At 39.5% G+C, this 24,526-nt stretch overlaps 1 protein-coding gene across 2 annotated transcripts in view; it reads left to right on the top strand.

Moving 5' to 3' along the window:
- Window positions 1–1,944: 1,944 nt before the first annotated feature.
- SUMF1 (sulfatase modifying factor 1) overlaps window positions 1,945–24,526 on the top strand; it is a 101,680-nt gene continuing 79,098 nt past the window's right edge. Inside the window, exons 1-3 of one of the 2 annotated variants that reach the window (XM_020968446.2) lie at window positions 1,945–2,238; window positions 10,156–10,329; window positions 12,361–12,435. In XM_020968446.2, coding sequence (XP_020824105.2) covers window positions 1,975–2,238; window positions 10,156–10,329; window positions 12,361–12,435 — 513 coding nt within the window. In that variant the 5' untranslated portion in view covers window positions 1,945–1,974. The remainder of the gene's footprint in view (window positions 2,239–10,155; window positions 10,330–12,360; window positions 12,436–24,526) is intronic. The other variant, XM_078152158.1, reaches the window with a different exon arrangement.

Here is a 24,526-nt window from a genome sequence, read left to right as displayed (position 1 = left end):
ATGAAGCAATCTTAATGATAACAACATTTTAAAAAATTGTACCAATAAAATCAATGCAACTAGATTAAAAAGAAAAGATATGGATTTGGAAAAAAATTAGCATTCAATATCTCTGGGAAAAAAGTCTGAGTATGACTTACAATATCTATAGGTATATCCCAGAAATATATAAAATTAAGAGCTATTCCTTAGTAGACAAGAGCTCACAGGACATCAATGGTTTTAAAGAAAATAGAAATTATTGATAACCACCTGAAAAAATGTTCAAAATTACTAGAAGCTAAAAAATGCAAATTAAAAATTGCCTCATCCCCAGTCAATATGGGGAAGTTGTTTTGCTTGACTAGGCAAATTTGTTATAAAGGTTTTGCTTTTTTTTTCCCTTAGTGCAGAGGAGTAGAGTGTAAAAGGGAAGCAAGGGGTAGGGTTGCTCTCCCCCACCCCCCAAAAAAAGAAAGAAAAGAGTTATTGAAATGTTTGGGAAATGCATAGAGAACAGAAGGAAGGTCAGAAGGAATCACCAAGCAAGATAGCTTTGAATGTAATGTTGAATTTATTATATGCTTTAAAAGAAAGGCAAGCTTTATGTAGTAGAAATTATTTTCATCTTTTTCTGTTCTACTATATATGGAAGTACTCATTTTAATTCATATTAAGAATTTCAAAGTAGAAAAAATAAAAATCACCTCACCCTCATCAGTTAGTTAATAAGCATTGATCAAACACTGACTATGTGCTGCGCACTGTGCTAACAAACCTAGCAGTGATGGGGAAACCTGTTGTGACCTGTGGGAAAACCGACATGCTATTTCACTGCTTTAGGAGCTGTGAATTATCTTGAAAATAGTTTGGAATATGCAAGAGACAGTAGAAAGAGCACTGGATTTGGAGTTGGATGACTTGGTTTTGAATCTGGATTCCAAAACTCATTATCCACGTGACTTTGGTCAAGTTACTTAACCTCTTTGGATTTCAGTTTCTTCATCTGGCAAATATAGGAATTGGACTATATGATGTCTGTGGTGTCTGTTAACTTTAAACCTATGATCCTGTAAAATAAAAGTCACTAAATTGTTCATATTGTTTGACCCAAAGATCCCACTTCAGAGACTATATACTGAGGAGGTCAGTGACAGCAAGAAAAGACTAACGTATAAAGATGTCCATTACAGGGGCAGCTAGGTGGCCCAGTGGATAGAGCACAGCCCTGGAGGCAGAAGGACCTGAGTTCAAATCAGGCCTCCGAGACATAACACCTTACTAGCCGTGTGACTCTGGGCAAGTCACTTAACCCCAACTGCCTTGCAGAAAAAAAATGTCCATTACAATATCATTTGTGATAACAAAAAGGTGAAAACAAGAGATGTTCCTGTTATTGGGGACTGCCTTCACAAACTAAGTTATATGAATGCAGTGGAATGAGTGTTCATATTCTGTAAGGGATGAAGGAGAGGCACCACATTATAGACAGAAAATTCACCTAATCTTGAGTGAGATTTTGAGGGCATGGATTGTCTTCTTCTTCTTTTTATGTAACCAACATTTAGCACAGTGCCTGGCACATTTGTTGTTATTCAATTGTTTCAGACTCTTTGTGACCTCATTTGGGGTTTTCTTGGCAAAATACTGGAACGGTTTGCCATTTCCTTCTCAAGCCTATTTTACAGATGAAGAAACTGAGGCAAACAGGGTTAAATGACTTGCCCAGGTTCACAGAACTAGCAGGTATGTGCGTGTGTGCGTGTGTGTGTGTATTATATATATATGTATATACTTCCTGGGCATCTACTCCGGGCGCCACAAACGACGTTTCTGACCAAACAGGGAGAAGCACCGACGAGAGCGCCGAGAACAGACCTCCCACACCCAGTCCTTTGAAGGGCTGAGAAGCGGGCGCACGCATGCGCTCCAGCGGCTCCTTTGGAGGGCCCGGGCTCACGTGACTCCGCGCGGTCACATGGCTCTTCAGACAACATGGCTGCGCCCGGCTCGGGGCTGACTCGGCCACGCCGGGTCCCGCTGCTGCTGCTCCTGCTGCGGCCGCTGATCATTGGGGCAGTGGGGGCGGCCCGGGGCCTGGGCTCCGAGGCCGGACCCGCCGCAGCCGACGCGGTCCACGCGGCGGGGACATGCGGCTGCGGCTCTCCCCAGCGCCCCGGGACGGCGGCGCACAGATACTCCCGGGAGGCGAATGTGGTGGAGCGGGCCTCCTTCGAACGGCCGGTGCTGCCCCCGCAGGTCGGCGGCAGGGGGGAGGGGGCCCTGGGCACGGGCTGGGGGGAGCTTGCTACGTAGGAGAGACTCGGGAGGACCAGAGGTTTCTCTCTCTCTCTCTCTCTCTCTCTCTCTCTCTCTCTCTCTCTCTCTCTCTCCCTCCCTCTCCCCCCCCCCCCCCGGTGCTTCCGGATTGGGGTTAGGCGGGTTTGGCCTGTGGCTGATGCGTTCGGAGTGGCCCGGCTGCATTCGGTCTGGGGAGATACCATCTCCTCGTGGAAGGAGCTCTGGATTTGGAGTCAGACAACCTGATTTCAAATCTCAGTTTTGCTTTTAACTGCCTGTTTAGTGTGGCCGTGGGCAAGATGCTTTTTCTTTGGGCCTCAGTTTCCTCATCTGTAAAATAAAGGGGTTGGAGGTGATTTCTCAGATTCCTTTCAAGCTCGTGAGACAGTTCCCTTTTGCAGTTTCAACCTTAACAAATTTCTTAGCATAACAGCTCTATTTAAGGGACAAAATTTGAGGACAATAAAATTATATGAATGGTTGCATTTTTGTGCAATTCAGACCAGATTTTACAGTCAATGATCCTGCCCCTTTCCCTACCCTTGAGGCTTGATCCCACGCAGCTTGGAAGTGGTGCTCTCCTGACTCAGTTAATGAATGTCTACTGATTTAATCTTTTCCAGTGTTTGGACTTGTACCTTGTTACCAGGAGGAGGAGGTACAGCTGAGATTTCTCTGGTCTTAGTTGGATGAGACTTTAGTAGGTTCTTGCTTCAACCCGCATTCGGTGCTTACCACGTGTTAGAACACTGTGCTGGCAGCTGAGCCTGGACTTGGCTCCTGCCCTCAAAAAGTTCACATTCTAATGGAGCTTCAGGATACTAACTAGCTGTGTGACCTTCATCACGTTGCTTAACCTCTCTGGGCCTCATTTTTCTTTACCTGTAAAATGAGGGATTTCATGATATAGATGAAGAAGTGTTGGATTTGGAGTTAGAGGATCAGGGTGAGCACTGGACCCCCAAAGTCTCATCCAGCTCTAAATATAATATAAATATAAATATAATATGAATATAAATATAACAATAAATATAAATATAAAAAGCCTTAGTGGAGTTTTAAGTGTAGCTTAGGACGTTTTCAACAGGCTGCATGATATCATTTTATAACATGCAAGTGGTTTGTCTAAATATTTATCTGGATCAGTCATTTCCATAGCAGTTGTAGCCTTTCTAGACCATTAGGGACCTTGAAAGTGAAAGATTCCTGTGTCCTTCTGCCCCCTATGGAGTTTCTAAAATACATTTCCTAATTATTTTAGGATGTCCTCAAGGGATTTTGTAGGAATTTAGACTTCTTAATGTTTGTCATAATGGGGAAGTAGCATTATCCATTATTAATTTGAGAGTTTTGGATTTTATTTCCTTAGTGTTTCAAAGTGGGAGTTGAAGACTATTCAACCCTCAAGTTTTCAAGGATGTCTAACTTACTGGTCTTTGGTAATAGTTGCCATTCCTTAGGGTTTGTGATGTGCTCACCGATATTTCCTCTGTGAGGTGAGCACTCCTGGTATTATCCCCTTTTATAGATAAAGCAATGGAGGTTCAGGGAAGTTAGGCTGCAGCTTGTCTAGAGTATTAATATAGATTGCTTGAAAGAAAGTACTCCCCCCCCCCCGTTTTCCTTTGTCTATAAATATTAGTCCATTGTAAGGTTACTGTGGGCTTACTCTGAAAATTGCTCTACTGCCTATTATCCTACTTTCAATGAGTCAGATGTATCTGTCTCAGTGTCCTTGGTGGGTATCTCTTTTGTACTAGACATTTCTCTAAAGTTTCTTCCAAGTTTAAATCCTTATGTAACCTGTGATTATTCCTGTGATCCTAACATGCAATGAAATAACACCAGGGACTTCATGACCTGGAGTCTGTCCCAAGGGATCTGTGGTTATAATTTCAGGGGGTGGTTCATGAACTTGGATGGGAAAAAAAAATCTTTATTTTTACTAACCTATACCTTAAATTTAGCAATTACTTAAAAATCTTGTTCTGTGCAAGGGTCCATAAACTTCACCAGATTGCCAAAGGGATTCATATCACAAAAAAGGTTAAGAACACTTGGTCTAGGGGTGGTATCCTTTTCAGTTTGATTGAATGCTGTACTTGTGATAAGTGCAGTACAAAAGATGTGAGGATTTATAAGGTGCTGCTCTTGCCCTAAAGGAACCAGTACTTTTATTGGAAATATAAGGCATGGACTTTGATTCATTCCTTCAACAAAAATAGCAACCAGCTGGTGGATCATCATGATATTAAAAGATTACACATTAAGATCTGTAGTAAATCATATTCAGAATACAAGGATAATTTTTTAATGGAAAAAATAAATACCTGAGTTTTTCAGCTTTTTATTTCAAAAGTAAGAACTTGGACAAGATAAAGACTTTTCCATTTGTCCTTTCATTAGTAAAATCATTGATAGTACTGTGTTAGTATTTATGATGTATTAAGAGAATACTAGTGAGGGGAAAAGAAAATAAAACTTGAATGGTGGAAAAGTACTTTGTAACCTGTGAAATGCCATATATAGGCTAGCTTGACATGTAAGGAGAGTTCTGGAACATAAGGCATTGTATATGCCAACTTGGGGCAACTGGTGTTGGCATTGGATAGAGCAGTGGGCATAGAATCAGGAAGACATCTTCCTGAGTTCAAATCATATCACAGAGCTTATTAGTTCTGTGACCATGGGCAAGTCACTTAACCCTGTTTTTCTCGGTTCCCTCATCTGTAAAAATTATCTGGAAAAGGAGATGGCAAACCACTTTAGTGTCTTTGCCAAGAAAACCCAAATAGGGTGCGGAAGAGTTAGACACAACTGAGAAATGACTGAACAACAACAACATGCCAATTTGCTTTAAAAGGAAACTTTGGAGGAAAACATCAGAAGGCTCTAACTGAAAGCTTCGTTTTAAGTAAGGCTGAAAATCCATTTTGATGAAAGTTTATCTTTGTGAAAATGATCTTGAGTTGACTGTAAATCCTAGTACTTTGAAACAAAACAGTTCCCTTTTGCAGTTTCAACCTTAAGAAATTTCTTAGCATAACAGCTCTATTTAAGGGACAAAATTTGAGGACAATAAAATTATATGAATGGTTGCACTTTGTGCAATTCAGACCAGATTTTACAGTCAATGATACTGCCCCTTTCCCTACCCATAAGTTGTCTTGAAATGAAACTTGCTCTATGAATCTTCCCTGAACTTTTCCCTTTTGGGATAGTCTCTCCTTTGAATTCCTCCAAACTTAAACATAATTGCATTTTACTCTAGTTTTTTCTGTGCATTTTTTTATTCTCCTAATAGACTCTAAGCTAAGGGTGGGGAATCTGTGGCCTTAAGGCCACATGTGGCCCTCTAGGTCTTCAAGTGAAGCCCTTTGACTGGATCCAAACTTCACAGAACAAATCCCTTTAATAAAATAATTTGTTCACTCTGGTCCTAGGCTAATTGAATTTTTGATTAGTCTGTTTTTTAATATTGCTGAAGATAGTCTATGCTTTGCTAATCCCTCTAAAGTGGCGATAAGGTAAAGAGGTTAGTGTTCATTGTCTCTGTGTGGGGAGAGGGAGGGAGAGAATGGTTAGAGGCTAAATGGCTGAACATGTTCCTCTTATAACACATTTAAAGTCAAGTTTCTCTACTTTTCTTGCTGATGCTGAATATTGTTTCTCCTTCATTTTTGAAGAGAACCGGTGACATCACAGATAATGTCTTGACTTGTGAGTGAATTGGATTTAATCGGGGCAGAGTTGCATCAAGTCGTCAGCCTCACTCTCTCTTCCAGAGTCATCGAAGTCCAGGGTGGGACAAAAGTTTGGTCTAGGAAGCAGCGGGTGGCTTGGCATCTTCAATGTCTGACCAAGCTCTAAACCTCCACAGCACCTACTTCAGCTGCCTTCATGGCCGTTGACACAAATTGTTCTCATCCACCCATTCTTCCAATGGAAGTCTTCACGTGCTTGGGGTAGATATCCCCGCTAACTCACAGACAGGTTGGAGGACTGTTGGTTACCCTCAGCCTGGTTTAGCCGTCTGCTGAGACGGTGTTACTGGGGTGTGGCCACTGCACGTGCTACAGCTTCTTGGAGCCACAGGTCAGAGTTGAGTGCCAGGGGGATGCCAAAGGTGAATGAGCAGCCCTCACGCCATGCATCCTGAGAGAGAGGAAGGAGGAGAAAAAGGGTGAGATTTATGAAGTGTCTGTGCTTCGGGTTTGAGTCCCAGCTCTCATAATTATCAGATGTGTGAGACTGGCAATAACCAATCAGTAACCATTTGAAGTATTCTAGAGTTTGGGGAGACTGAAGAAGATTAAGTGACTTTCCTATAGCCAAGCTGCTAGGAGGTCTGGCAGGATTTGAATTTTGGTCTTTGTGATTCTGAGTCTAGGACTCTAACCACTTCACTGTGCTGCTTAAGACCAAATCTTAAACCTGGCTGAGCTGTTGTTTCTGCATCTGTTGAATGGACACCACAAATACATGCACAACGTAGCTTATGGAGTTGTAGGGAAGCACTTTATGAGCTGCTAGTATTATTGTTATTTATGCATCCTTTTTTCTGAGTCACTATAAAGCTTGAATGGGAAAACAGGATGATTTCTTCACTTACCTCAGTCATTCATAAACCTGACTTGAATGAAGAGTACCAGGGGTGGGCAGAGGGAGCTTTCTTCCCATTTGAATTTTTGGGGGAATGTTACTACTGACTTGCTGACCCAGAAAGAAAGAATTGAGAGTTCTGTGCATTGTTACAACTGCACTTGGCAAGACTTGGCTGCAGACCATGGCAAAAAATTTTTTTTTTAAAGTGAGGCAATTGGGGTTAAGTGACCTGCCCAGAGTCACACAGCTAGGAAGTATTATGGTCTGAGGCCAGATTTGAACTCAGGTCCTCCTGACTCCGGGGCCAGTGCTCTACCCACTGTGCCACCCAGCTGCCCCCATGGCAAAGATGTTTTGTTTCTCGGTGGTTCAGTTGTGTTCAACTCTTCATGACCCTAAAGATCATGGCACTCCAGGCCTTTCTATTCTCCACTGTCTCTCGAAGTCTGTCCAAGTGCATGCTCATTCTTCTGCCATCCCCTTTTTTGCTTTTAATCTTTCCAATATCAGGGTCTTTTCCAGTGAGTCCCATCTTCTCATTATGTAGCCAGAATATTGAAGTTTCAGCTTCAGTATTTATCTTCCAGTGAGTAGCCAGAATTAATTTTTTAAAGTATTGACGGATTTGATCTCCTTGCTGTCCAAGGGACTTTCAAATGCCAAAGACTACTTGTGGCTTGTCATGTCTGTTCAGAACACTTTTTGTTTGTAAGAAGGGACAACATTCACTTCATTAGTTCAATTTGAGAAGCATGTTTTATTCAGGGTAGAACAGGTTATTTTTATCTACAACCTTTAGAATGGAAAATTGTCTTCTGTAGCCTTATTTTCTCAATAAAAGAAAAAAAAATTAGGACAGGAGTCCACAATGGAAATTTTTAGAATTGTTGTTATTCACGTTCAGGCGGGAGAAGATAAGGGAACAAAACTAGGTAATTTTAAAAAAAATCTATTAAATTAAATTGGCACATCTTAGTGTTGACTTCACTTTTGAACTGAGGAATTGACAGCTATTCTAATAATAGGACCAATGTGTCTGCTGAGGGAAATTTTTTCCCCCCTTCTTTAAATCCTTTATAAAACTTCACTGGTTTGTTTTTAAACTAATTTTTAAACTTTTATATTATGGATAACATTTTCCCATTTTTTTTGATAGGACAGATGGGCAAGTAGAGATCAAGTTATTGCAAGAGAAAGCTGAGTTTCTAAGGATTGAAGAGTCTTATAAACATCTGAAGGAATTGTAGACCTAGTATTTTATATTGGGGCCTCATGATAACACTATATGGATCTTTTTGTGAAGACCTGTAGTGTTGGGGAATCCACTGCCTCTGGAGGCGGTCTGTTACACTTCGTGCTATCTCTAGGCATTAGGAAATTTGTTTTTAAAAAAAGGTTAAATCTGCTTTGCCTTACCTACCTAGTGGTCTTGTCTGTGCTCTACAGCTGTGTAATTAGGGGATTTTATTCTACTGAGGTACTTGCTTGTCCTTGGCATTGAAGACAGATTTATCTAGCGGTAAATTTCTCACTGTGATAGATCATGTGAGAACAAGATTCTGATATTGACTCTAACTTTAAATACCTATTTCTGAAAGATCCCTGAATGTCTTACATATAAGTGTTTTGGAAAGCTGAAACATGGAGTAGATGGACCCAAATATCATATCTGAGAGTCGGTGGAATACCTCTCTGATTTTTCTCTGTTTCCTTTTCAGAATTATTAATGATATCTTCCCCCTTATCCCCTCCCTTCCACTTAAACCCATCTTTCCTCTTAATTTCCCTGAGTTTCTGTCCAGGGTATCACTGTTTTTCCAGGAACGTAGGTTCACAACTTAGAAGTCATATGCAGCTCTTCACTCTCACTAAACCCATGTTTCCAATCAGTTGCTAGGACTTATCAATGTATTTCCTCTCTGCCTCTGTCTCTCTGTCTCTGTCTCTCTCTTTCTCTCTCTCTATCTCTGTGTCTCTCTATCTTTCTCCCCTTCCTTCCATACTCCCCTACTTGCTGTTTGGTGAACATAATATTCTGTATACCTCTGCCTCTGTATACATAGTCTGTTCCCCTCATGTTGGAAATCTTCACCCTCCTTGCCTCCCTCAAAAGCTCAGCTCAAGTGCTACCTCCTTTAAAAAGCCTTTCCAGATGTCTTACCCCCTCCCCCCAAAACATTTGTTATCTTATTTTGTGCCTCTTTTATTTAGTCATTTGTGAACTTGCTGTGTTCTCCCAGTGGAAAGTAAGCACCTTGAGGATAGGAATTGTTTTTATTTTTATCTTGCTATCTCCAGGTCCCAGCGCAGTGCCTGGTAGATTGGTATTTAATAAATGCTTTCTATTAATTGATTGTTTACTGAGTAAGTAGAAGTAGAAATTGAACTCTTAGCAGCTGGTTTATTCAACATTCTGTGATCCTAGCCTTTTGTTAAATGTTGGTTGATGAGTGGTTTTTGTGTTCTTTGCCCTTTTACTCGCCTTCTTCCTGCTGCCCAATCTCTGCCACCCCCACCTTACTGAGCAGTAACATCAGGGGATTGGACTGGCTTAGTAAGGTTCCTTCCTGCCCTACGGTGTATTAGAAAGCTTCCAGCAATTTAGTTCAATATACCATTTATTCCTTTCCTTTACTCCTTCATTACCCTAAAAGATTTGACAAATAAAATATTTGAAATGACTCAGGGAAAGAATGAAATTGTTTTACTTCCTCTAAGTCATGTAGGGGATTTTTGAGGACGAACCTATAGTGTTCTAATGGAAGGACTCATTTTTTAAGGATTGAGCAAAATAATATAAGAAAATAAAAGTTTTTGGAAAAAATGTGCCTTTTCTAATATTAATTTTTTTGTGAATTGATCTCTTTGCTCTTTGGAATATTTCTTATTGATTCTCATTTCAATGCCTTTACAGAAAATAGAAATACTTACTTGGAAACATGGAATTGAATATATTTCTCTAGGAAGAATTGATTTTAAGAGAGTGGCTATGGTAACTTTCAAGGACAGTTGTTTTTCTGATTTGTGGAGTTTAAGATGACGTTACTAATTGAAGGAAAGACATTTTCATCTTTTATTCATAGTAGAACTAAAAGTATAACTCCTTATTCTCCGGTTGAGGAAATTGAGGCCTAAAGAAGGGCAGGGACTGCAAGGCTCCAGAGTCAGGCGTTGTTAGACCCCTTGTGTTCTGATGACAAATCCAGTCCTCTTCCTCCTGCACAGTGAAATAACAGCACAACGTTTCCCTGTTTTTTACCTCTTTTCCAGATGGCCCACATTCCTGCGGGTGTGTTTACGATGGGCACAGATGATCCTCAAATAAGTCAGGATGGGGAAGGACCTGCCAGAAGGGTCAGAATTAACTCCTTTTACATGGATTTGTACGAAGTCAGTAATGCTGAATTTGAGAAATTCGTGAACTCCACTGGCTATGTGACAGAGGTGAGTACCTGCTTCTTTACAGCCCCTTTTAAAGTGCCTTAGTTCTTTGGAGTGGGAAAACTAGACAATGGGATGGCTGTCATCTAGCTGTCTTGAGCTGCTTCTGAGCCATAGAGAGTGGATAAAACAAAGACACTATTTAAAATTTAATTTATTTTTAGTTTTCAACAATTACTTCCATAAGCTTCTGAGTGTTAAATTTTCTCCCTTTCCCTCCCCACTTCCCTTCCCAAGGTGGCATACAATCTGATAGGGGCTCTACATTTCCATTCCTATGAAACATATTTTCACATTAGTCATGTTGTAAAGAAGAATTAGAACCAATAGGAGGAACCACAAGAAAGAAGAAACAAAACAAAACAGAAGAAAAAAAAAGCAAATAGTATGCTTCGATCTGCATTCAAACTCTATAGTCCTTTCACTGGATGTGGATAGCATTTTCTATCTCGAGACCTTTGGAGATGAAAGACACTTTTCCTGCAAAAGAATGAAGGGCTGAGAGGCTCAGTTTGGTCCTCTATGTAGGCCCTATAGCGTCTCTGGCTTCAAGCTGCACATTGTAAAGCTTGGGTAGTTGCTTGTCACTTAGGAGTTCTGGTCACAATGCTTTGGCAATTCTATTAATTTTCATAATACCATTAGCAATAATTATAGCTCACTTCAGAGTTTCTCAAAGCACTTGCCTCACAACAGCCCTGTTAGGTAGATAGCACATGTGTTATTCCATCCCCTTTTTGGCAGATAGGAAGCTTTGGCTCATGCTTACATGCTTAGTCACCTCAAGTCAGACAGATAGTAAGTATTAGAACTGGGCTTCAAACTAGGTCCTGCGACTTTAAATCTGGCTTTCCTTCTCCCCTACCCTCCTTTTAAAAAATTTCTCTTCTTAATGTCAGTTACTTCCTGATATACTTTTCTCCCTTCTTCTTTCCCCTCAACCCCTAGAGGCAGCTAGTTGGCACAGTGGATAGAGTTCTGGACCTGGAGTCAGGAAGACCTGAGTTCAAAACCAGTTTCAGACATTTCCTAGCTGTGTGACCTTGTGCAAGTCACATAACCTCTGTTTGCCTCTGTTTCTCTTAGCTGTAAAATGGGGACAATAGTACCTAACTCCCATGGTTGTTCTGAGATAATATTTGTAAGCATTTAGCATAATATCTGGCACTTAGTAGGTGCTTAATAAATGCTTGTTTCCTTCTTTTCTCTTTCTACTTTTTTGACTACATCTTTTCTGATTCCTTGTCCCCTTCCTGCCTCTTAAATATAGATTCCTCAAAGTTTTGCCCTAGGCTACCTTCTCTTCTCTCTCTTTCCATTTGTCATCTCATCCATTCCTGTGATTTAAATTATCACCTCTTTGTAGATGATTTGCATATCTCTGTCTGTCCAATTTTCTTCCATCATGATTCCATCTGTGGGCTTTATCGTTAGTTCCACCAGGAAGGTTTTCCCGAAGCTTAGATACTGTTACATCTGTGTGTGGTGGGTAGTGGGGAGGACAATGCTCTGTATTCCCTGTTATCCCACGGATAGGATAGTATTACATATTCAGAGTAGTGTTTTTTTGGGATGCTTGGAAGGTTTTCTGTCATCAGAAATTGTGTGGTTCTGGAAGGTAAATTATTTGTCAGTTTATCAAGCACTGTGCAAGGCCCTTTGTTAGGAGGAGTTCAGTCAGTTCAATTTGTGAATTCACTGGTTGCACCAAATAGATGTCATCTGGGTAGATATTTTCCAGTGGGTCTTCTGAGGAAATGTGAGAAAGCATAAACTTTTTGTTTTAAAATACATTATGCCATTAAATCTTTATAACACATCTGTAAGGTAAGTAAGCAGAGTTTTCATTTTACCAGTTAGGAAATTAAGGCTCAATGGATGGCCAAAGATTGCATAACTAATAGTCAAGCTGGAACTTGAACCCAAATTTCCTAAGTCCAAGTGTAGGCCTCTCACAAAGAATTATTTTGGTGGTTGTGAAGAAACTGATGTGTATAGCCACTAAAAGATTTTTATTTTTCCCCTTCATTTTAGGCTGAGAAATTTGGCGATTCATTTGTCTTCGACAGCATGTTGAGTGATCAGGTGAAGAGGGACATCCATCAGGCAGTAAGAGATGTTTAATTCAATAGGGTACTATGGCTGACCTAATTACATTTGTGGGGACAGTTGTGGAGGGGAGATGAGGGAGGAAGTATTGGTACAAAAGAATGTCCCTGAATAATGAGCTACTTGGGTCAGTGCAAATGAAATTTAACTAAAAATAAATGGATTGAGTCCTAGATTGAACCTAAGAGAGTATTGTAAGAGATGGTGGTAGAGGATAAAGAGTATGTGACCTGAATGTCGGATCTGGCTCTGCCACTTACTAGCTGTCATCTAGGAAAGTCACTTTGGAAAATATGCATTGGTATAGTAGAGACACCAGCCTGTCCTGCCTGTGTCACAAGAGGGCTTGTGAAGAGAACTCTGGTAAACTGTAGAACACTGTGCAAGTCTAAATGATTGTAATTGTTGATATCATTTGGACTCATTTTTTCACATGAGCAATGCATAGTCTTACTTAACAGCCCGGTGGATTGAGTTTAGATTGGAGCTTGACTACTATCCATGGTCCTGATAGTTTTCTTTGTAGCTTATGATCCTGAGTTTGTAGTGGATGATTCAAACGAGAAATTTTGGTTCTAAATTATAAGAAGCTATAAGTTCTAAACTATAAGAAATTATAAGCATGTATTAGTTCAGTTTGGGGGTAGAGCTTAAATTTCAAACAGTGAAAAAAAATTTATCAGGATAATATTAAGAGTCTTTTGCTAAGGATTCAATTTTGAGTTTTCTGTATATTGAGCTAGAGATCCCTGCCTTGCAGTGTATACTCTAAAAAAGAGTTTCCATGTGTAGGGTGAGTCAAGTCTTTTTGTACCTTTGTTGAAAATGGGCCATGAGACTTGTTCTGTCCACACCAATTTAATTGTAGTTATGTGTGTGTATGTCTGTGTGTGTGCATGCATGCATGGAAACTTAATAACAACCCTAGCAAATTTGAATAATGAAATAAATAAAATAAGGAGTAAAGTCCCAAGTAAAGCCAGAATATGTGATTTATTACTTTTCAGTAAAAGAAAAGGCTCCAGCAAAATAACAATAATGGTTTAATCTGTTTGTTTTCTAATATGTCTTTTGAACTTTAAAAAAATACACATTTAATAATAAATGGTGCTTAAAATGATTGCTTCACCTTCCCGTGACTCTTATCTCCTCCTGAAGTGACAGAATATAGATGAGCAAAATAAACTCACTCATTGGCCATGTATGACAAAATATTTCTCATTCCATACCTATACTCTATCACTTCTCTGCTGAGAGTAGGGAGTCATCTCATGTTCCAGTTTTTTTTCCCAATCATTTCTGACTTTTGGAGAAAAATCTTGTGAGACCCTGATTGGTTCCCCTCTCCCCCCAACAAGTCATTTTGTTCCTGATGGTTTTGAGGATTTTTTCTTTGTTTTTGTACATTTGAAGTTTGCTGGTGAATATGAGCATTTTGAGTTTTCTCTCTTGAGATTATGCGAGGTCTTTTAAAAAATTTCTTGTTTGACTCACTAAGGTATACCAATCAAATTCTTTTCTTCTTTGGTAATTATAGGATTTCAGTAATAGAGATTTTCTTCCTCCACCCTCCAAACCATCTCTTTTGTATTTATCACATCCCAGTCTTTACCCAATTGAACTCTTTTCTGAGCTTGGTATTTTATTTCAGCCTAATAGTTGCCCTTGTATTGTATTAATCTTGTTTTTATTGTATTCATTGGGATTTTCAGATTTCTCTCGTTTCCCTTGTGCTGAATTTTTTCATCTTCTGAGACATTTTTCCCATTGTCCATCCAGTTCTTCCTTGAATTCTTTCCGTGTGTTTTATTAAAGCACTTAATGCGTGTTTCTGTTACCTGATTCAGCTTCTGGTACTGCTTTGTGTATTTTTCTTCTGATATTTTCCCATTACCCCCTTTTCCCATGGTATTTTTATTGCATCAGAGGCCTTCTTTAGTTTGCTCATTAGCTCTTTGATGAGTTGTCATTTTCTAATGGAATTTTCTAGCAATTTTGTTTCTTTTCCATGGTTTTTGAGATTATTTTTGATGGGGATCCTGATAAGCCAGGCTCCTTGCCTTCTAAGCACTGATATTTGACCAATTTTGGATGATTTGGGCAGGGGGACCTTTATTTTTGTTTACAGTCTAGTAGACTTCTTAGAGAGTGGCACACCTAGTGACAAGCATAGGAGTTGAGGTACGTAATTTGAGAAGGGTGAGGAGCTGAAAAAAAGGAGACAGAAGGAATTGAAAGGTCAGAAGACTAGAATGAGACTGTGATTCAGTTGCCTTTCAAAATGGAGGAGTATAATCCTTATCTTTTTTTTTTAAGCAACTATTTGTTTGACTCCTGTGAGAGCTGAATCTTTATATATTCATGTTACTCTGCCCATTCCTTTAGGACCTGTTGTGCCCCAAAATGAAATCCTTCAAGCTAGCGTTTCTTTTCTGCTCAGAACAGTGAGAGTGAGATGTTAAGTGTTGAAAAAACTGATGGAAGGGTGACACGCAGTCCTCAAACTATTTCTAGGAAAACTGGAAAGCTTTTTAGCTGTGCTCCCCCCATGACAACTGTTCTTAGCACTGTTTGTGGACAAGAATTGGCTCCCTTCTTACAAGTTTGTGTTTGGAAATTAGATTGCACAATAAGTACTTGTGTATTTGTGGTTTGCTTCAGAAGCTAGAGATCAGTCAGAGCTGATGATTTTATGTGTTTGCAGCTCAGCATCAGGTGATACTGTTTGAAGATACTAGGCTTAGACCAATATGCATCTGCAATTACTATTGCAGTTTGCACTTGCAGATATGGCACCTCCTGTCACTCGAGAAGCTCCATACGCATTAGATGTAAAGGGAGTGACAGATTATTGCCAGGTTCCCGAATGTGGCTGGTAAGTAAATAGTGAAGTCTCTGCATTCATAACTAGGACAAGGACAAGTAGCTGTTACTGGATTGTAGTATTGATCACTCACTTAAATGGCTCCTAATGGAAAAGCAAACATTTTAAGTGTATTTGGAAAGGGCTGAAGCTCATAAAAGGAATCTGTTTCATTGACGTTCTTTGCTAGCTGATTTTCTGTTTTTTAGGTCCTGAAGGCAGGGGATGGGGAGGAGATACATTGATTTAAGATTCAATTTTGTTTTTTTAGAATAACTGGTACTCATTGCAGGCTTGTGGTTCCAAAGAATCATCTGTTTTCATATTCAGGATATTAGCTAAAAATTGCTTGTTCTTGACTTTTTTCTTGTTTGTTACTTTGAGGCAAAGGCAATGGTCTTAATTGAAGTAGAGATTTGATAAGAGGTGGGATTGGGACCAGGTTTTTGTATTGTTTGATCTTGGGTGGCTTTCTGTCTCTGGGAAGGATAATATTAGGAGACTGTTCTTTGCTTTGGTTTTAATAAAGTGTATTATTAGCATATCTCAAATCTCTGGCATGAGGAATAAATGTGGGGTAGGCATAGAAGAAGATACGGGTGTTCTGCCTCTGTTGGCAGGCTTCCCAAGTGTCCAGTGATTAGCTCCTTGCTTGTGGTTTGGCCTGGTCCAGCTTGGTTACAATTTAGAAAAGCAAATTCCTGAGAAAGTTGTCTCTGAATACAGGAAGGTAGAATTCTGTTCTGAGATTTTCCTCCATGATCAAAAGAAGAAACTCGTCAGTCTTATCCCACACATAGCAAGACATTAAGGTTATAAAGAAGTCATTATGAGTGAAAGAGAGCCCAGGACAAAGCTATGTTTCTCAAAGAAATGGTGAGGATTTTGTTATTTTGAGAGATCAGTGCTGGGGAAGAGCTAAGTAAGATGTCAGTATGCCTTGGTTATTTCTTCTAGCGATGGGGAATTTGTGGCCTCGACGCCACACGTGGCTCTCTAGGTCCTCGAGTGAGGCCCTTTGATCCAAACTTCACAGAACAAATCCCTTTAATAAAACTTGGACTCAGTCAAAAGGCCACACCCAAGGACCTAGAAGGCCACATATGGAGTTCTCTACCCCTGTGACTTAAACAAAAATGAGTGAACTCTATAGCTTGGGCTAAGAACTGTTCAGTGCTAGGAATGTGATTCAATTATGTGTAAGAACATAAACTGTAATGAGAGCTGCCTTAAGGCCTGACAGAAATCTTTCTGTCCAAAAAATAATATAAAATAATTTCAATGTTTTAGAAATCCAAGTGAGGTTAAACTGTACAGTAATGCAAGACAGAGTAAGTTTTTGGAATGGCATGCTTCAGTGGACAGTAAAAATAAATAAAAACAAGCCAAAACAGTTGTCAGACAGAATCAGTCAGCATTGTATTTGGAGCTACCCCATTCACTTTTTTTTATTGGTTCAACAAACAGCTCACTAACAGTCCCATTCATTTTTGGGGAGGGTCCTCTGTGGCATCACTAAGTATTTTTCTTCCTAAATCAACAGCTGAGTCTTGGGGATTGGTTTGTCTTGCACCTTCTTTATTTCTCTACACTACAATCTGCTTCTCTTTCTGGCCTGCAAGAAAACTGACTTAAATTCAGGCCTTTTTGCTTTGTTGAGAGCTTCAGCAGTATCCAAGTGGCACAGGGGGCATCAGTGCACCTCGAGTCAGGAAGACCTGAGGTCAGATGTGGCCACTCGCTAGCTATATGACCCTGGGCATACATTTCACCTCCCTTTCAGTTTCCTCATCTGTGAAATGAGGATAATAATAGCATTCACTTCCCAGGATTGTTGGGAGGGTAAAACAAGGTAATATTTGTAAAATGCTTTGCCAGCCATAAGACGCTGTCTAAGTGCTAGCTGTTATTATTTGGTGTTTTTGTGCTCAACTTTGTACCTGCTGCCGTTTGTGTTTCGAATGGATTGAGTATTTTAGGGAGTAGCTTCTCTTACTGCAGCAGTGGATGGTTCGGCTGTCTTTGGACCTAGAGTAACTGGACTCACTTTGTTTTGGTGTAACAACACACACCCACATCTACACTCAAGCCTGCACCCACTGACCATGTTGGCTTCACGTGGAAATATGAGATCTTGGCAGTGGATAGATTTTCTTTTCCTCCTAAGGTGCAAATGAGTTTGCTCTGGTCCTGTATGGTCTCCTTAGTGAGCAAGGTCATACATTTACAGACTGGCCAAGGTTAGGAGTGTGATTCATTGGGTCTGATTGTTCATTTTTTCCCAAAGCACAGTGATATCAAAGAAGAATTCTGCTGTGCCTTGCATAGTACAGCTGTGCTTTTATGGAAATCTAATATAAAATAATACAGCTAATTTGCTGGGGTTAATTATTTACCAAAGGAACTCCCTTACGGCATTAGAATATTTATGGCAGCTCACTTTCAGCTTTGAGAATGTCTCAAACTGTGCTTTGGTCTACACTAGTTCTTCCCTCCAGATAGATCGTAGCCAGAAGTCCCCCTCCCGCTTTCCTTTTGTGTATTGTCTTTCCTCCATTAATTGTAAATTATTTGAACCCAGGGACTGTTCCTTTTTCTTATTTTGTATCCCTGGCACTTAGCACAGTGCCTGGCACAGAGTAGGTGTTAATGAATGTTTATTGATTATTGACTACTGGCCTAGATGGCCCCCCGTTCTATCTCCATCTCTGGGCCTTTGTGTTGGCTGCCCCCATTGGCTTGGAATGCTCTTTCTCATTCCTCTTACTCCCTGGCTTCCTTCCAGATTCAAGCCTTCCCTTTTGCTGGTGCTTTTCCCAGATTCTCCTAGTGGCTAGTGCCTTCTCCTCTAAGGTTACCTTCCATTTAATCTGTATGCATCTCTTTTTTTTCTTGGGAGGCAGTCGGGGTTAAGTGATTTGCCTAGAGTGGTAGTGAGTGTTATGTGTCTGAGGCTGGATTTGAACTCAGGTCTTCCTGACTCCAGAGCTGGTGCTCTATGCACTGTGTCACCTAGCTGTCCCGATCTGTATGCATCTTGTATGTTCCTATTTCCATGTGTGTTGTCTTCTCTTTTAGATTCTAAGTTCCTTGGGAAAAGATTGTCCATGATATAAAAGCTTAAAAATTAATTTAAAAAACAAATCAATTAAGTTTTAAATAAAGGATTTGAAGGAGAAAAAAAAAGACTCCCCCCAGTAGACAAATAGGTCGTGTTATAAGAATAGCTTTCAGTTCCTCAGCTCAAAAGTGAAGTTAACAGAAAGCTGTGCCCATTTAATTTAATAGATTTTTTAAATTGCCTACTTGTCTGCTTCTTCTTTTGTGCCCCTGTTGCTTGGTGCTTAATATATGCTTGATGACTGATTGATGTATCCGTGGTACCTATGTCTTCCCTTCAACATTTAAGACTAGAAACCATCTGAGGCTTGTTTGGAGCCCAGATGAAGAAGTGAAAGCAGAGTTAGATTAAGCGAATGTCCGAAGTCGTCCAGTAAAGTCTAGGAGACTAGATTAGAGTCTTGTTGTCCAGGATAATGATAGAGTGTTTCATGTGGAGTCAGGAGAGATCTCACTAGCCATGTGACTCTGCACAAGTCATTTAACTTCTCTGTGCCTTAGTTTCTTCATCTGTGAAATGAACCTAATAATAGTACCTACATTGAAGGGTTGCTGTGAGGATAAAATGTGATATTTGTAAAGTGCTTTGCCAACCTTAAATGGCAATATAGATCTGTCAGATGAAGACACTCCTGTAAGACCTGCTCCATAGGGGCAAGATCATAAGGTTCCAGGCAGATGTAATGTCCAGCTTTTTGCAAACTTTAATATACTAGATGTATCATTGTGGTTAGTAGTGTATTGTCTGCTCATCTTTATCTTTTTAAAAATACAATTTATCGATATATTTTGAAATTTATGCCACCTATGTTTTTCCCTATGGTCCCTTCCCTCCAGTTGTCTCTCATAACAAGGGATTATTTTTTTAGGGGAAAAAAGTAACAAAAGGAAAAAACAACCTGCACAACTAAACAATACACTAACTGTTCCACCCCTGTGGACCTCCTTCCCCCTTTCTGTCTGCAGAAGAGTGAGGTGGGGAGTTGTCTTCTGTCTCTTCTTTAGGGCCAGCCTTGTTCTATGTAATTTTGTGACATTTCTTTGTGATTATTTTGTGATGGTTCTTTCCTTGACAGTGTTTTAGTTATTATGTATACTCTTTTCTGGCCTTCACTTCCTGCACTTGGCATTAGATCATGCTTCTCTGTATTCATTCTATTTGTCATTTCTTATGTTATAATGATGTTCCATTATATTTATGTATCACGGTTTACCCATCCTCAATCGATGGCCGTGGATTTTGTCTCTAGTTCTTTGCTGCCACGAAAAGAGCTGCTGTAAATACTTTGCTGTCCTTGGAACCTTTCTTTTGGCCAATGACTAGGGGAATCTCTGGGTCAAAGGATATGGACATTTTAGCCACTTGGTTTGCTTAATTCCAAATTGCTTTCCAGAATGGCTGTACTAAAGCTTCTATCCTGCTGCTTTTCCTCTATATTTATTGTTCTGTGAACTACTGCACAGGTTGACAATTTGAAGGTCTTTCCTAGGGTTTCTTGACAATTTGAATTGTAAACACTAACATGTCTTGGATTTTTAACTCTGGATTTTTCTTTTCTGGAGGTGATCTGTGGGTTCTTTTAATGCTTTGTTGCCTGTATTCAGAAGTTCGGGCAGTTTTCTCTTGTTACTTCCTGTACAATGGTGTTCAGTTTTTTTACTTGTTATGTTTTTCTGGGAGACTCACAACCCTAAAGCTGTCTCTGGTCATCCTGTCTTCAATATCAGTAATTTTTACTTCCATAGAAATCATGAGTTTTTTAAGCATTATTATTGTTTGCTTTTTCCAGATTGTCCTCTTCATTATATTTGTATTCCAAATATGTTGTTTTTTCTTTCATTTCTTTGGAGGTCCTTGATACTCTTGCTTCAAGTTTTCTCCCTTGCTGATTTCTTCTGATTTATAGACTGTAATTCCTGACATTGGTTCTTTCCTAACTGGGGCTCTTTGTTTTTTCCATTTCTCTTTTAAATCATTCTGGAATATCTTACTGTTCCATGTATTTTGATAGTCTACAGAATTCTGTGTTTCATCAGGTGTTGGTTTCATTTCTTTTTTATTGTAATCTTTATTCAGAGAAATTAGTAATCTTTTTTATGATTTAGTACTCAGTCTTCCTTCTACTTTTCCTTTTCCTTCCTTTCTCAGTCTTCCTTTCTACTTTTACTTACTTCTACTTAGTATCCTCAATTTGTCTATGTGCACTCTAAGTTTTTAACTGAATTTTCTTCCTTTTGAAATCTTTGGTTTTAGTCTTTTAAAAATACATATATGAGTGCGTAGACACACATAAATCTACATGTGTCTATAGCTGATGTAGCTTTTTAGTCCATCACTAGGAACATACCCATAGTTATCAGGGGAGGAATCAGAAACTAAGGGACAGGGAGGGATATATGCATATGTGTGTGTCTCTAGATGTGTCTGTGTCTCTCAGCTTCCTACCACATTGAGAAGTTATGAGAAGCCTAGTCACTGCCCTAAAAAGCTTCTGGATAAACAGCTGGATTTAAGCCCTCTTTTATTTAGGCCCAGTGTAGCCTCTCCCCCCTCTCCCAGTACCATCTCTGGGTCTCTCATTCTTTCCTTTTATGGCTGGGCCGAGTCAGTTTTAGCCACTTTTTTCAGGGTTGTTGGAGGTTGGGAGTTGCGTGTTCATAGCTGTCTCTGTCACCTTTGGGCTTATCTAACCTAGGGGCCACCTCAGTTGGAAGGAAGCCTGATTTCCCTGCCCTCCCCCAGGTTGCTAGGCAGGATCAGCATATGTTCTCATTGCAGTTGGAGGGGAATGGGCATCAGCCTATGTGGGTCCCAAAGCACAGAGTTAAGGTGGGATTGCCAGAGTATAGAAGCTGGTGGGGAGGAAGTGCTGAGTGAGTGTGATTAGTATTTAATTCCTAAGTCTGTTACCTTATTGGGTTTCTTGCTTTCTTCTTCTGTGGATTCAGCTTTAATCACTCCGTGTCTGGTACATAATTGGATTTTTTTTTGAGTCAGTAGATAATAAAGAAAATTTCTAGTCCTCTCTCTCTCTCGTTGGTGTCACAACCATGTTCACAAAAATAAAATGCTTTTTGTAGCTGATTTAAGAGTATTAGGATGTAAGTTTATCTTCTGCGGACTCACTGAAAGCCTCCTTGGTACAATTCCAGTAGTATGTAGGATGACAGGGACAATAAGTGCCTTTATTCTTTTCACTTGATTTTGATCTTTTCTTTTGCTAGGCTTGTATATTTTCAAAGCTTTTTGTTCTGTGTAACTTGGAGATTATAAGTACTAGGTATGGTGACATCTATTAAAAATATTGTTCTTTGCTTTTTATGGATCAGTGTTATATCTGGGCATTCATGGGCAATAGTTCAGTCAGTGACAATGGTCTACTTCCAGTACAGCTTATCAGTCAAATAGGTTGATTTCTCCAGGATATTGTGAGGTCTGTATTTGTTGTATGAAGATTTATCTTCTCTTAGTTCAGAAAAATAGTGGGCTTTTGATGTATAATTCTAGCCACTGAGACTTGTATTGCTTGTTATTTGAGAGGTACTGAATCTTCCTGGACCTGGCCCTGATGTTTCCACTGTGTCCTTGCATACTCTGCATTGTTTGTATTTATCAAGGAGAACTGTGCTATAATTTCTGATGGCAAAGACTTGGTCCTGAATCGCCATCATTAAACTACTCTGTTTCCACAGACTGTTTCTGCATGACTCAGACATTTGTTCAGTGTTTCTTTGTTAACATAGTTGGCTGAGTTCACCTGGATGTTACTCATGCAAGGCATTCTTGGTTCTTGACCATTTTGTAGGCGTCTTCTGGAGGTAAAGCACTTTCATTTATATTTGACAAACCCAGTGGCGTGCATTTGTTTTCAGCCTTTACTGTTTGGTAAAATAACACCTGCCTGTTCAGAAAGTATTTCTGTAGTTGTGACCTGTTTATCTTGTGTTCTAATGATTTTTTTCTCCTTTTTGGCAAGAAAGTGTCAAAGTTGCTATAGTTGCCTTGGGGGACTGGCCCCGTATTTCATCAATATTGTATAAAATTTTATTAGGATGCTTTTCAAATCTATTATAGTTGAATTTACAGTTCTGAAAGTGTAATTAAGACTGATACATATAAGTTTTAATTGTTTACTTCCATTTAGCTTTGATTTCAGGATGACAATAAGTATATTAATATATTCTGCTACGAGTTTCTTTGTAGTGGCATTAAGCTCTGTACATCTTACCTAGAGGATCAATATATTTGTAAATGTCATCTTTGCCCATTGGTCCAATTTGACTCCTTTATTCACATTTGAAGCCTTCGTTCTCTGTTTCTCTTGGCATATGTTAAGAATTTTACATTTATCAAGACTGAATGGCATTTCAGTACCATCAAAGGAAGATTTCATGAGAAAGAGGAGCTGTTTAATGTGTTTTTCTTTTCACTGGTGTCATATAGCTTGTTTTTGCCATGTGGACATAAGGTGATTAATAAGATTTCTGGTTCAACATTCTCTTTAATTTGGAGGCCATAGTTCTATGCAGATGGAAAATGCTAGGTTTTCTGCAAAGTGCTGTGGTGGTTGAGGAAAGAACACTGGCTTTGGATCAGAGGACCTGGGTGCAAATAATCCTCTTCCTCCTCCTCCTCCACCTCCTCCAATTACATGTAATGTTAACATTTATTTTTTACAATTTTGAGTTCCAAATTCTCTCCCTTCCTCCGTTTCCTCCTCCCTCCCTGAACTGGCAAGCAATTTGATATAGATCATACATGTATAGCCATGCAAAACATTTCCCTGTTAGTACTGTTGTGAAAGAAAACACAGATCAAGAAAAATAACTAAGGGAAAAAAATAAAGTAAAAAAATAGTATGCTTTGATCTCTATTCAGACTTCATTAGTCTATTTTTTGGAGATGTATAGCATTTTTCATCATAAGTCCTTCAGAATTGTCTTAGGTCATTGCAGGACTGAGAATAGCTAATTAATTCACAGTTGGTCATCATATAATATAGCTGTTACTATGTACAATGTTCTTCTGATTCTGCTCCCTTCACTTTGCATCACTTGTGTAAGCCTTTCCAGGTTTTTCTGAAATCATCCTGCTTCCCATTTCTTATAGCACAAGAGTATTCCATTACAGTCATATACCACGACTTATTCAGCTATTCTCCAGTTGATGGACATGCCCTCAGTTGTGGACTTCTTAATGTATATGTTCTTGGACAGGTCACTCAACCTTCTTGGTTTTTCATCTGTAAATAGATGAGATTGGATCAGGTGGTCTTCAGGAGCCCGTCCAGTTCCAAATCAATGACTCTATGAGTTTTAAGTCACAGTCTTATATAACTTCAGTTTTCATTCTCTGTAAAATTACACTTGTAATACTTTAGGGCATGGTTATAAGAATCAAACGAGTGGCTGTCAAAAATACTTCTTTAGGGCTGCAGTTCTTTTTTTTTTTTGAGTGGGTAATGGATTTAATCTCTTCTGTTATTTTTTGGGTATTTTATATCCAGTCACTATTTTAGGGTTCCTTGAATTCATTTGAAGCCTTAAATGTTCTATGGCCCAATTTAGTTTGGAAAGCAGTGTTCTATGTTGAAATGAATTCTTACAGATATAATTGCTGTGGTCCTTTTAATGCTACCCGATACCCCACTGTGACTTAGACATTTTTAAAATCTATTTTACTTATCATCTGTTGGAGTATCTGGTCTTGATGACTTCCTGGACCTGGACCTGATGTGACCCTTCTCAGGTTGTAAATCCAGACTTTCTCTAGTAAGAGAAAACAAGGCTAGCCATCAGGAATTGCTAGGTATGTGGTAACTAAATTATTCAGGAAGGTAGATTGGGTAAGAGTGAATGGATAAGATAAGGAGGGAACAGTTGTTAAAAAGCTAGCTACCTTTATGTGTTTTTGAAAAGAGTACTTGTCTGCCTGACCCTAGGAATCAGTGTGTTTTAGAGGTTTTAGAAGGGTGCTTATGATAACACCTGAAGGTAAGAGCCAAGTGTGGCAAGATAATGGCACACTTTTTTATGTGTTCCAGAATAAGACATCTGAGCAGAGGGGATCTATCTGAGGCATGCCGGGGAGCTAAATCTGATTTTAGC

The sequence above is a fragment of the Phascolarctos cinereus genome, unplaced genomic scaffold (genome assembly GCF_003287225.1).
Source record: "Phascolarctos cinereus isolate Bilbo 61053 unplaced genomic scaffold, phaCin_HiC Scaffold_4;HRSCAF=312, whole genome shotgun sequence".
Taxonomy (NCBI): Eukaryota; Metazoa; Chordata; class Mammalia; order Diprotodontia; family Phascolarctidae; genus Phascolarctos; species Phascolarctos cinereus.
This window is presented reverse-complemented; position numbering and strand designations above follow the sequence as displayed.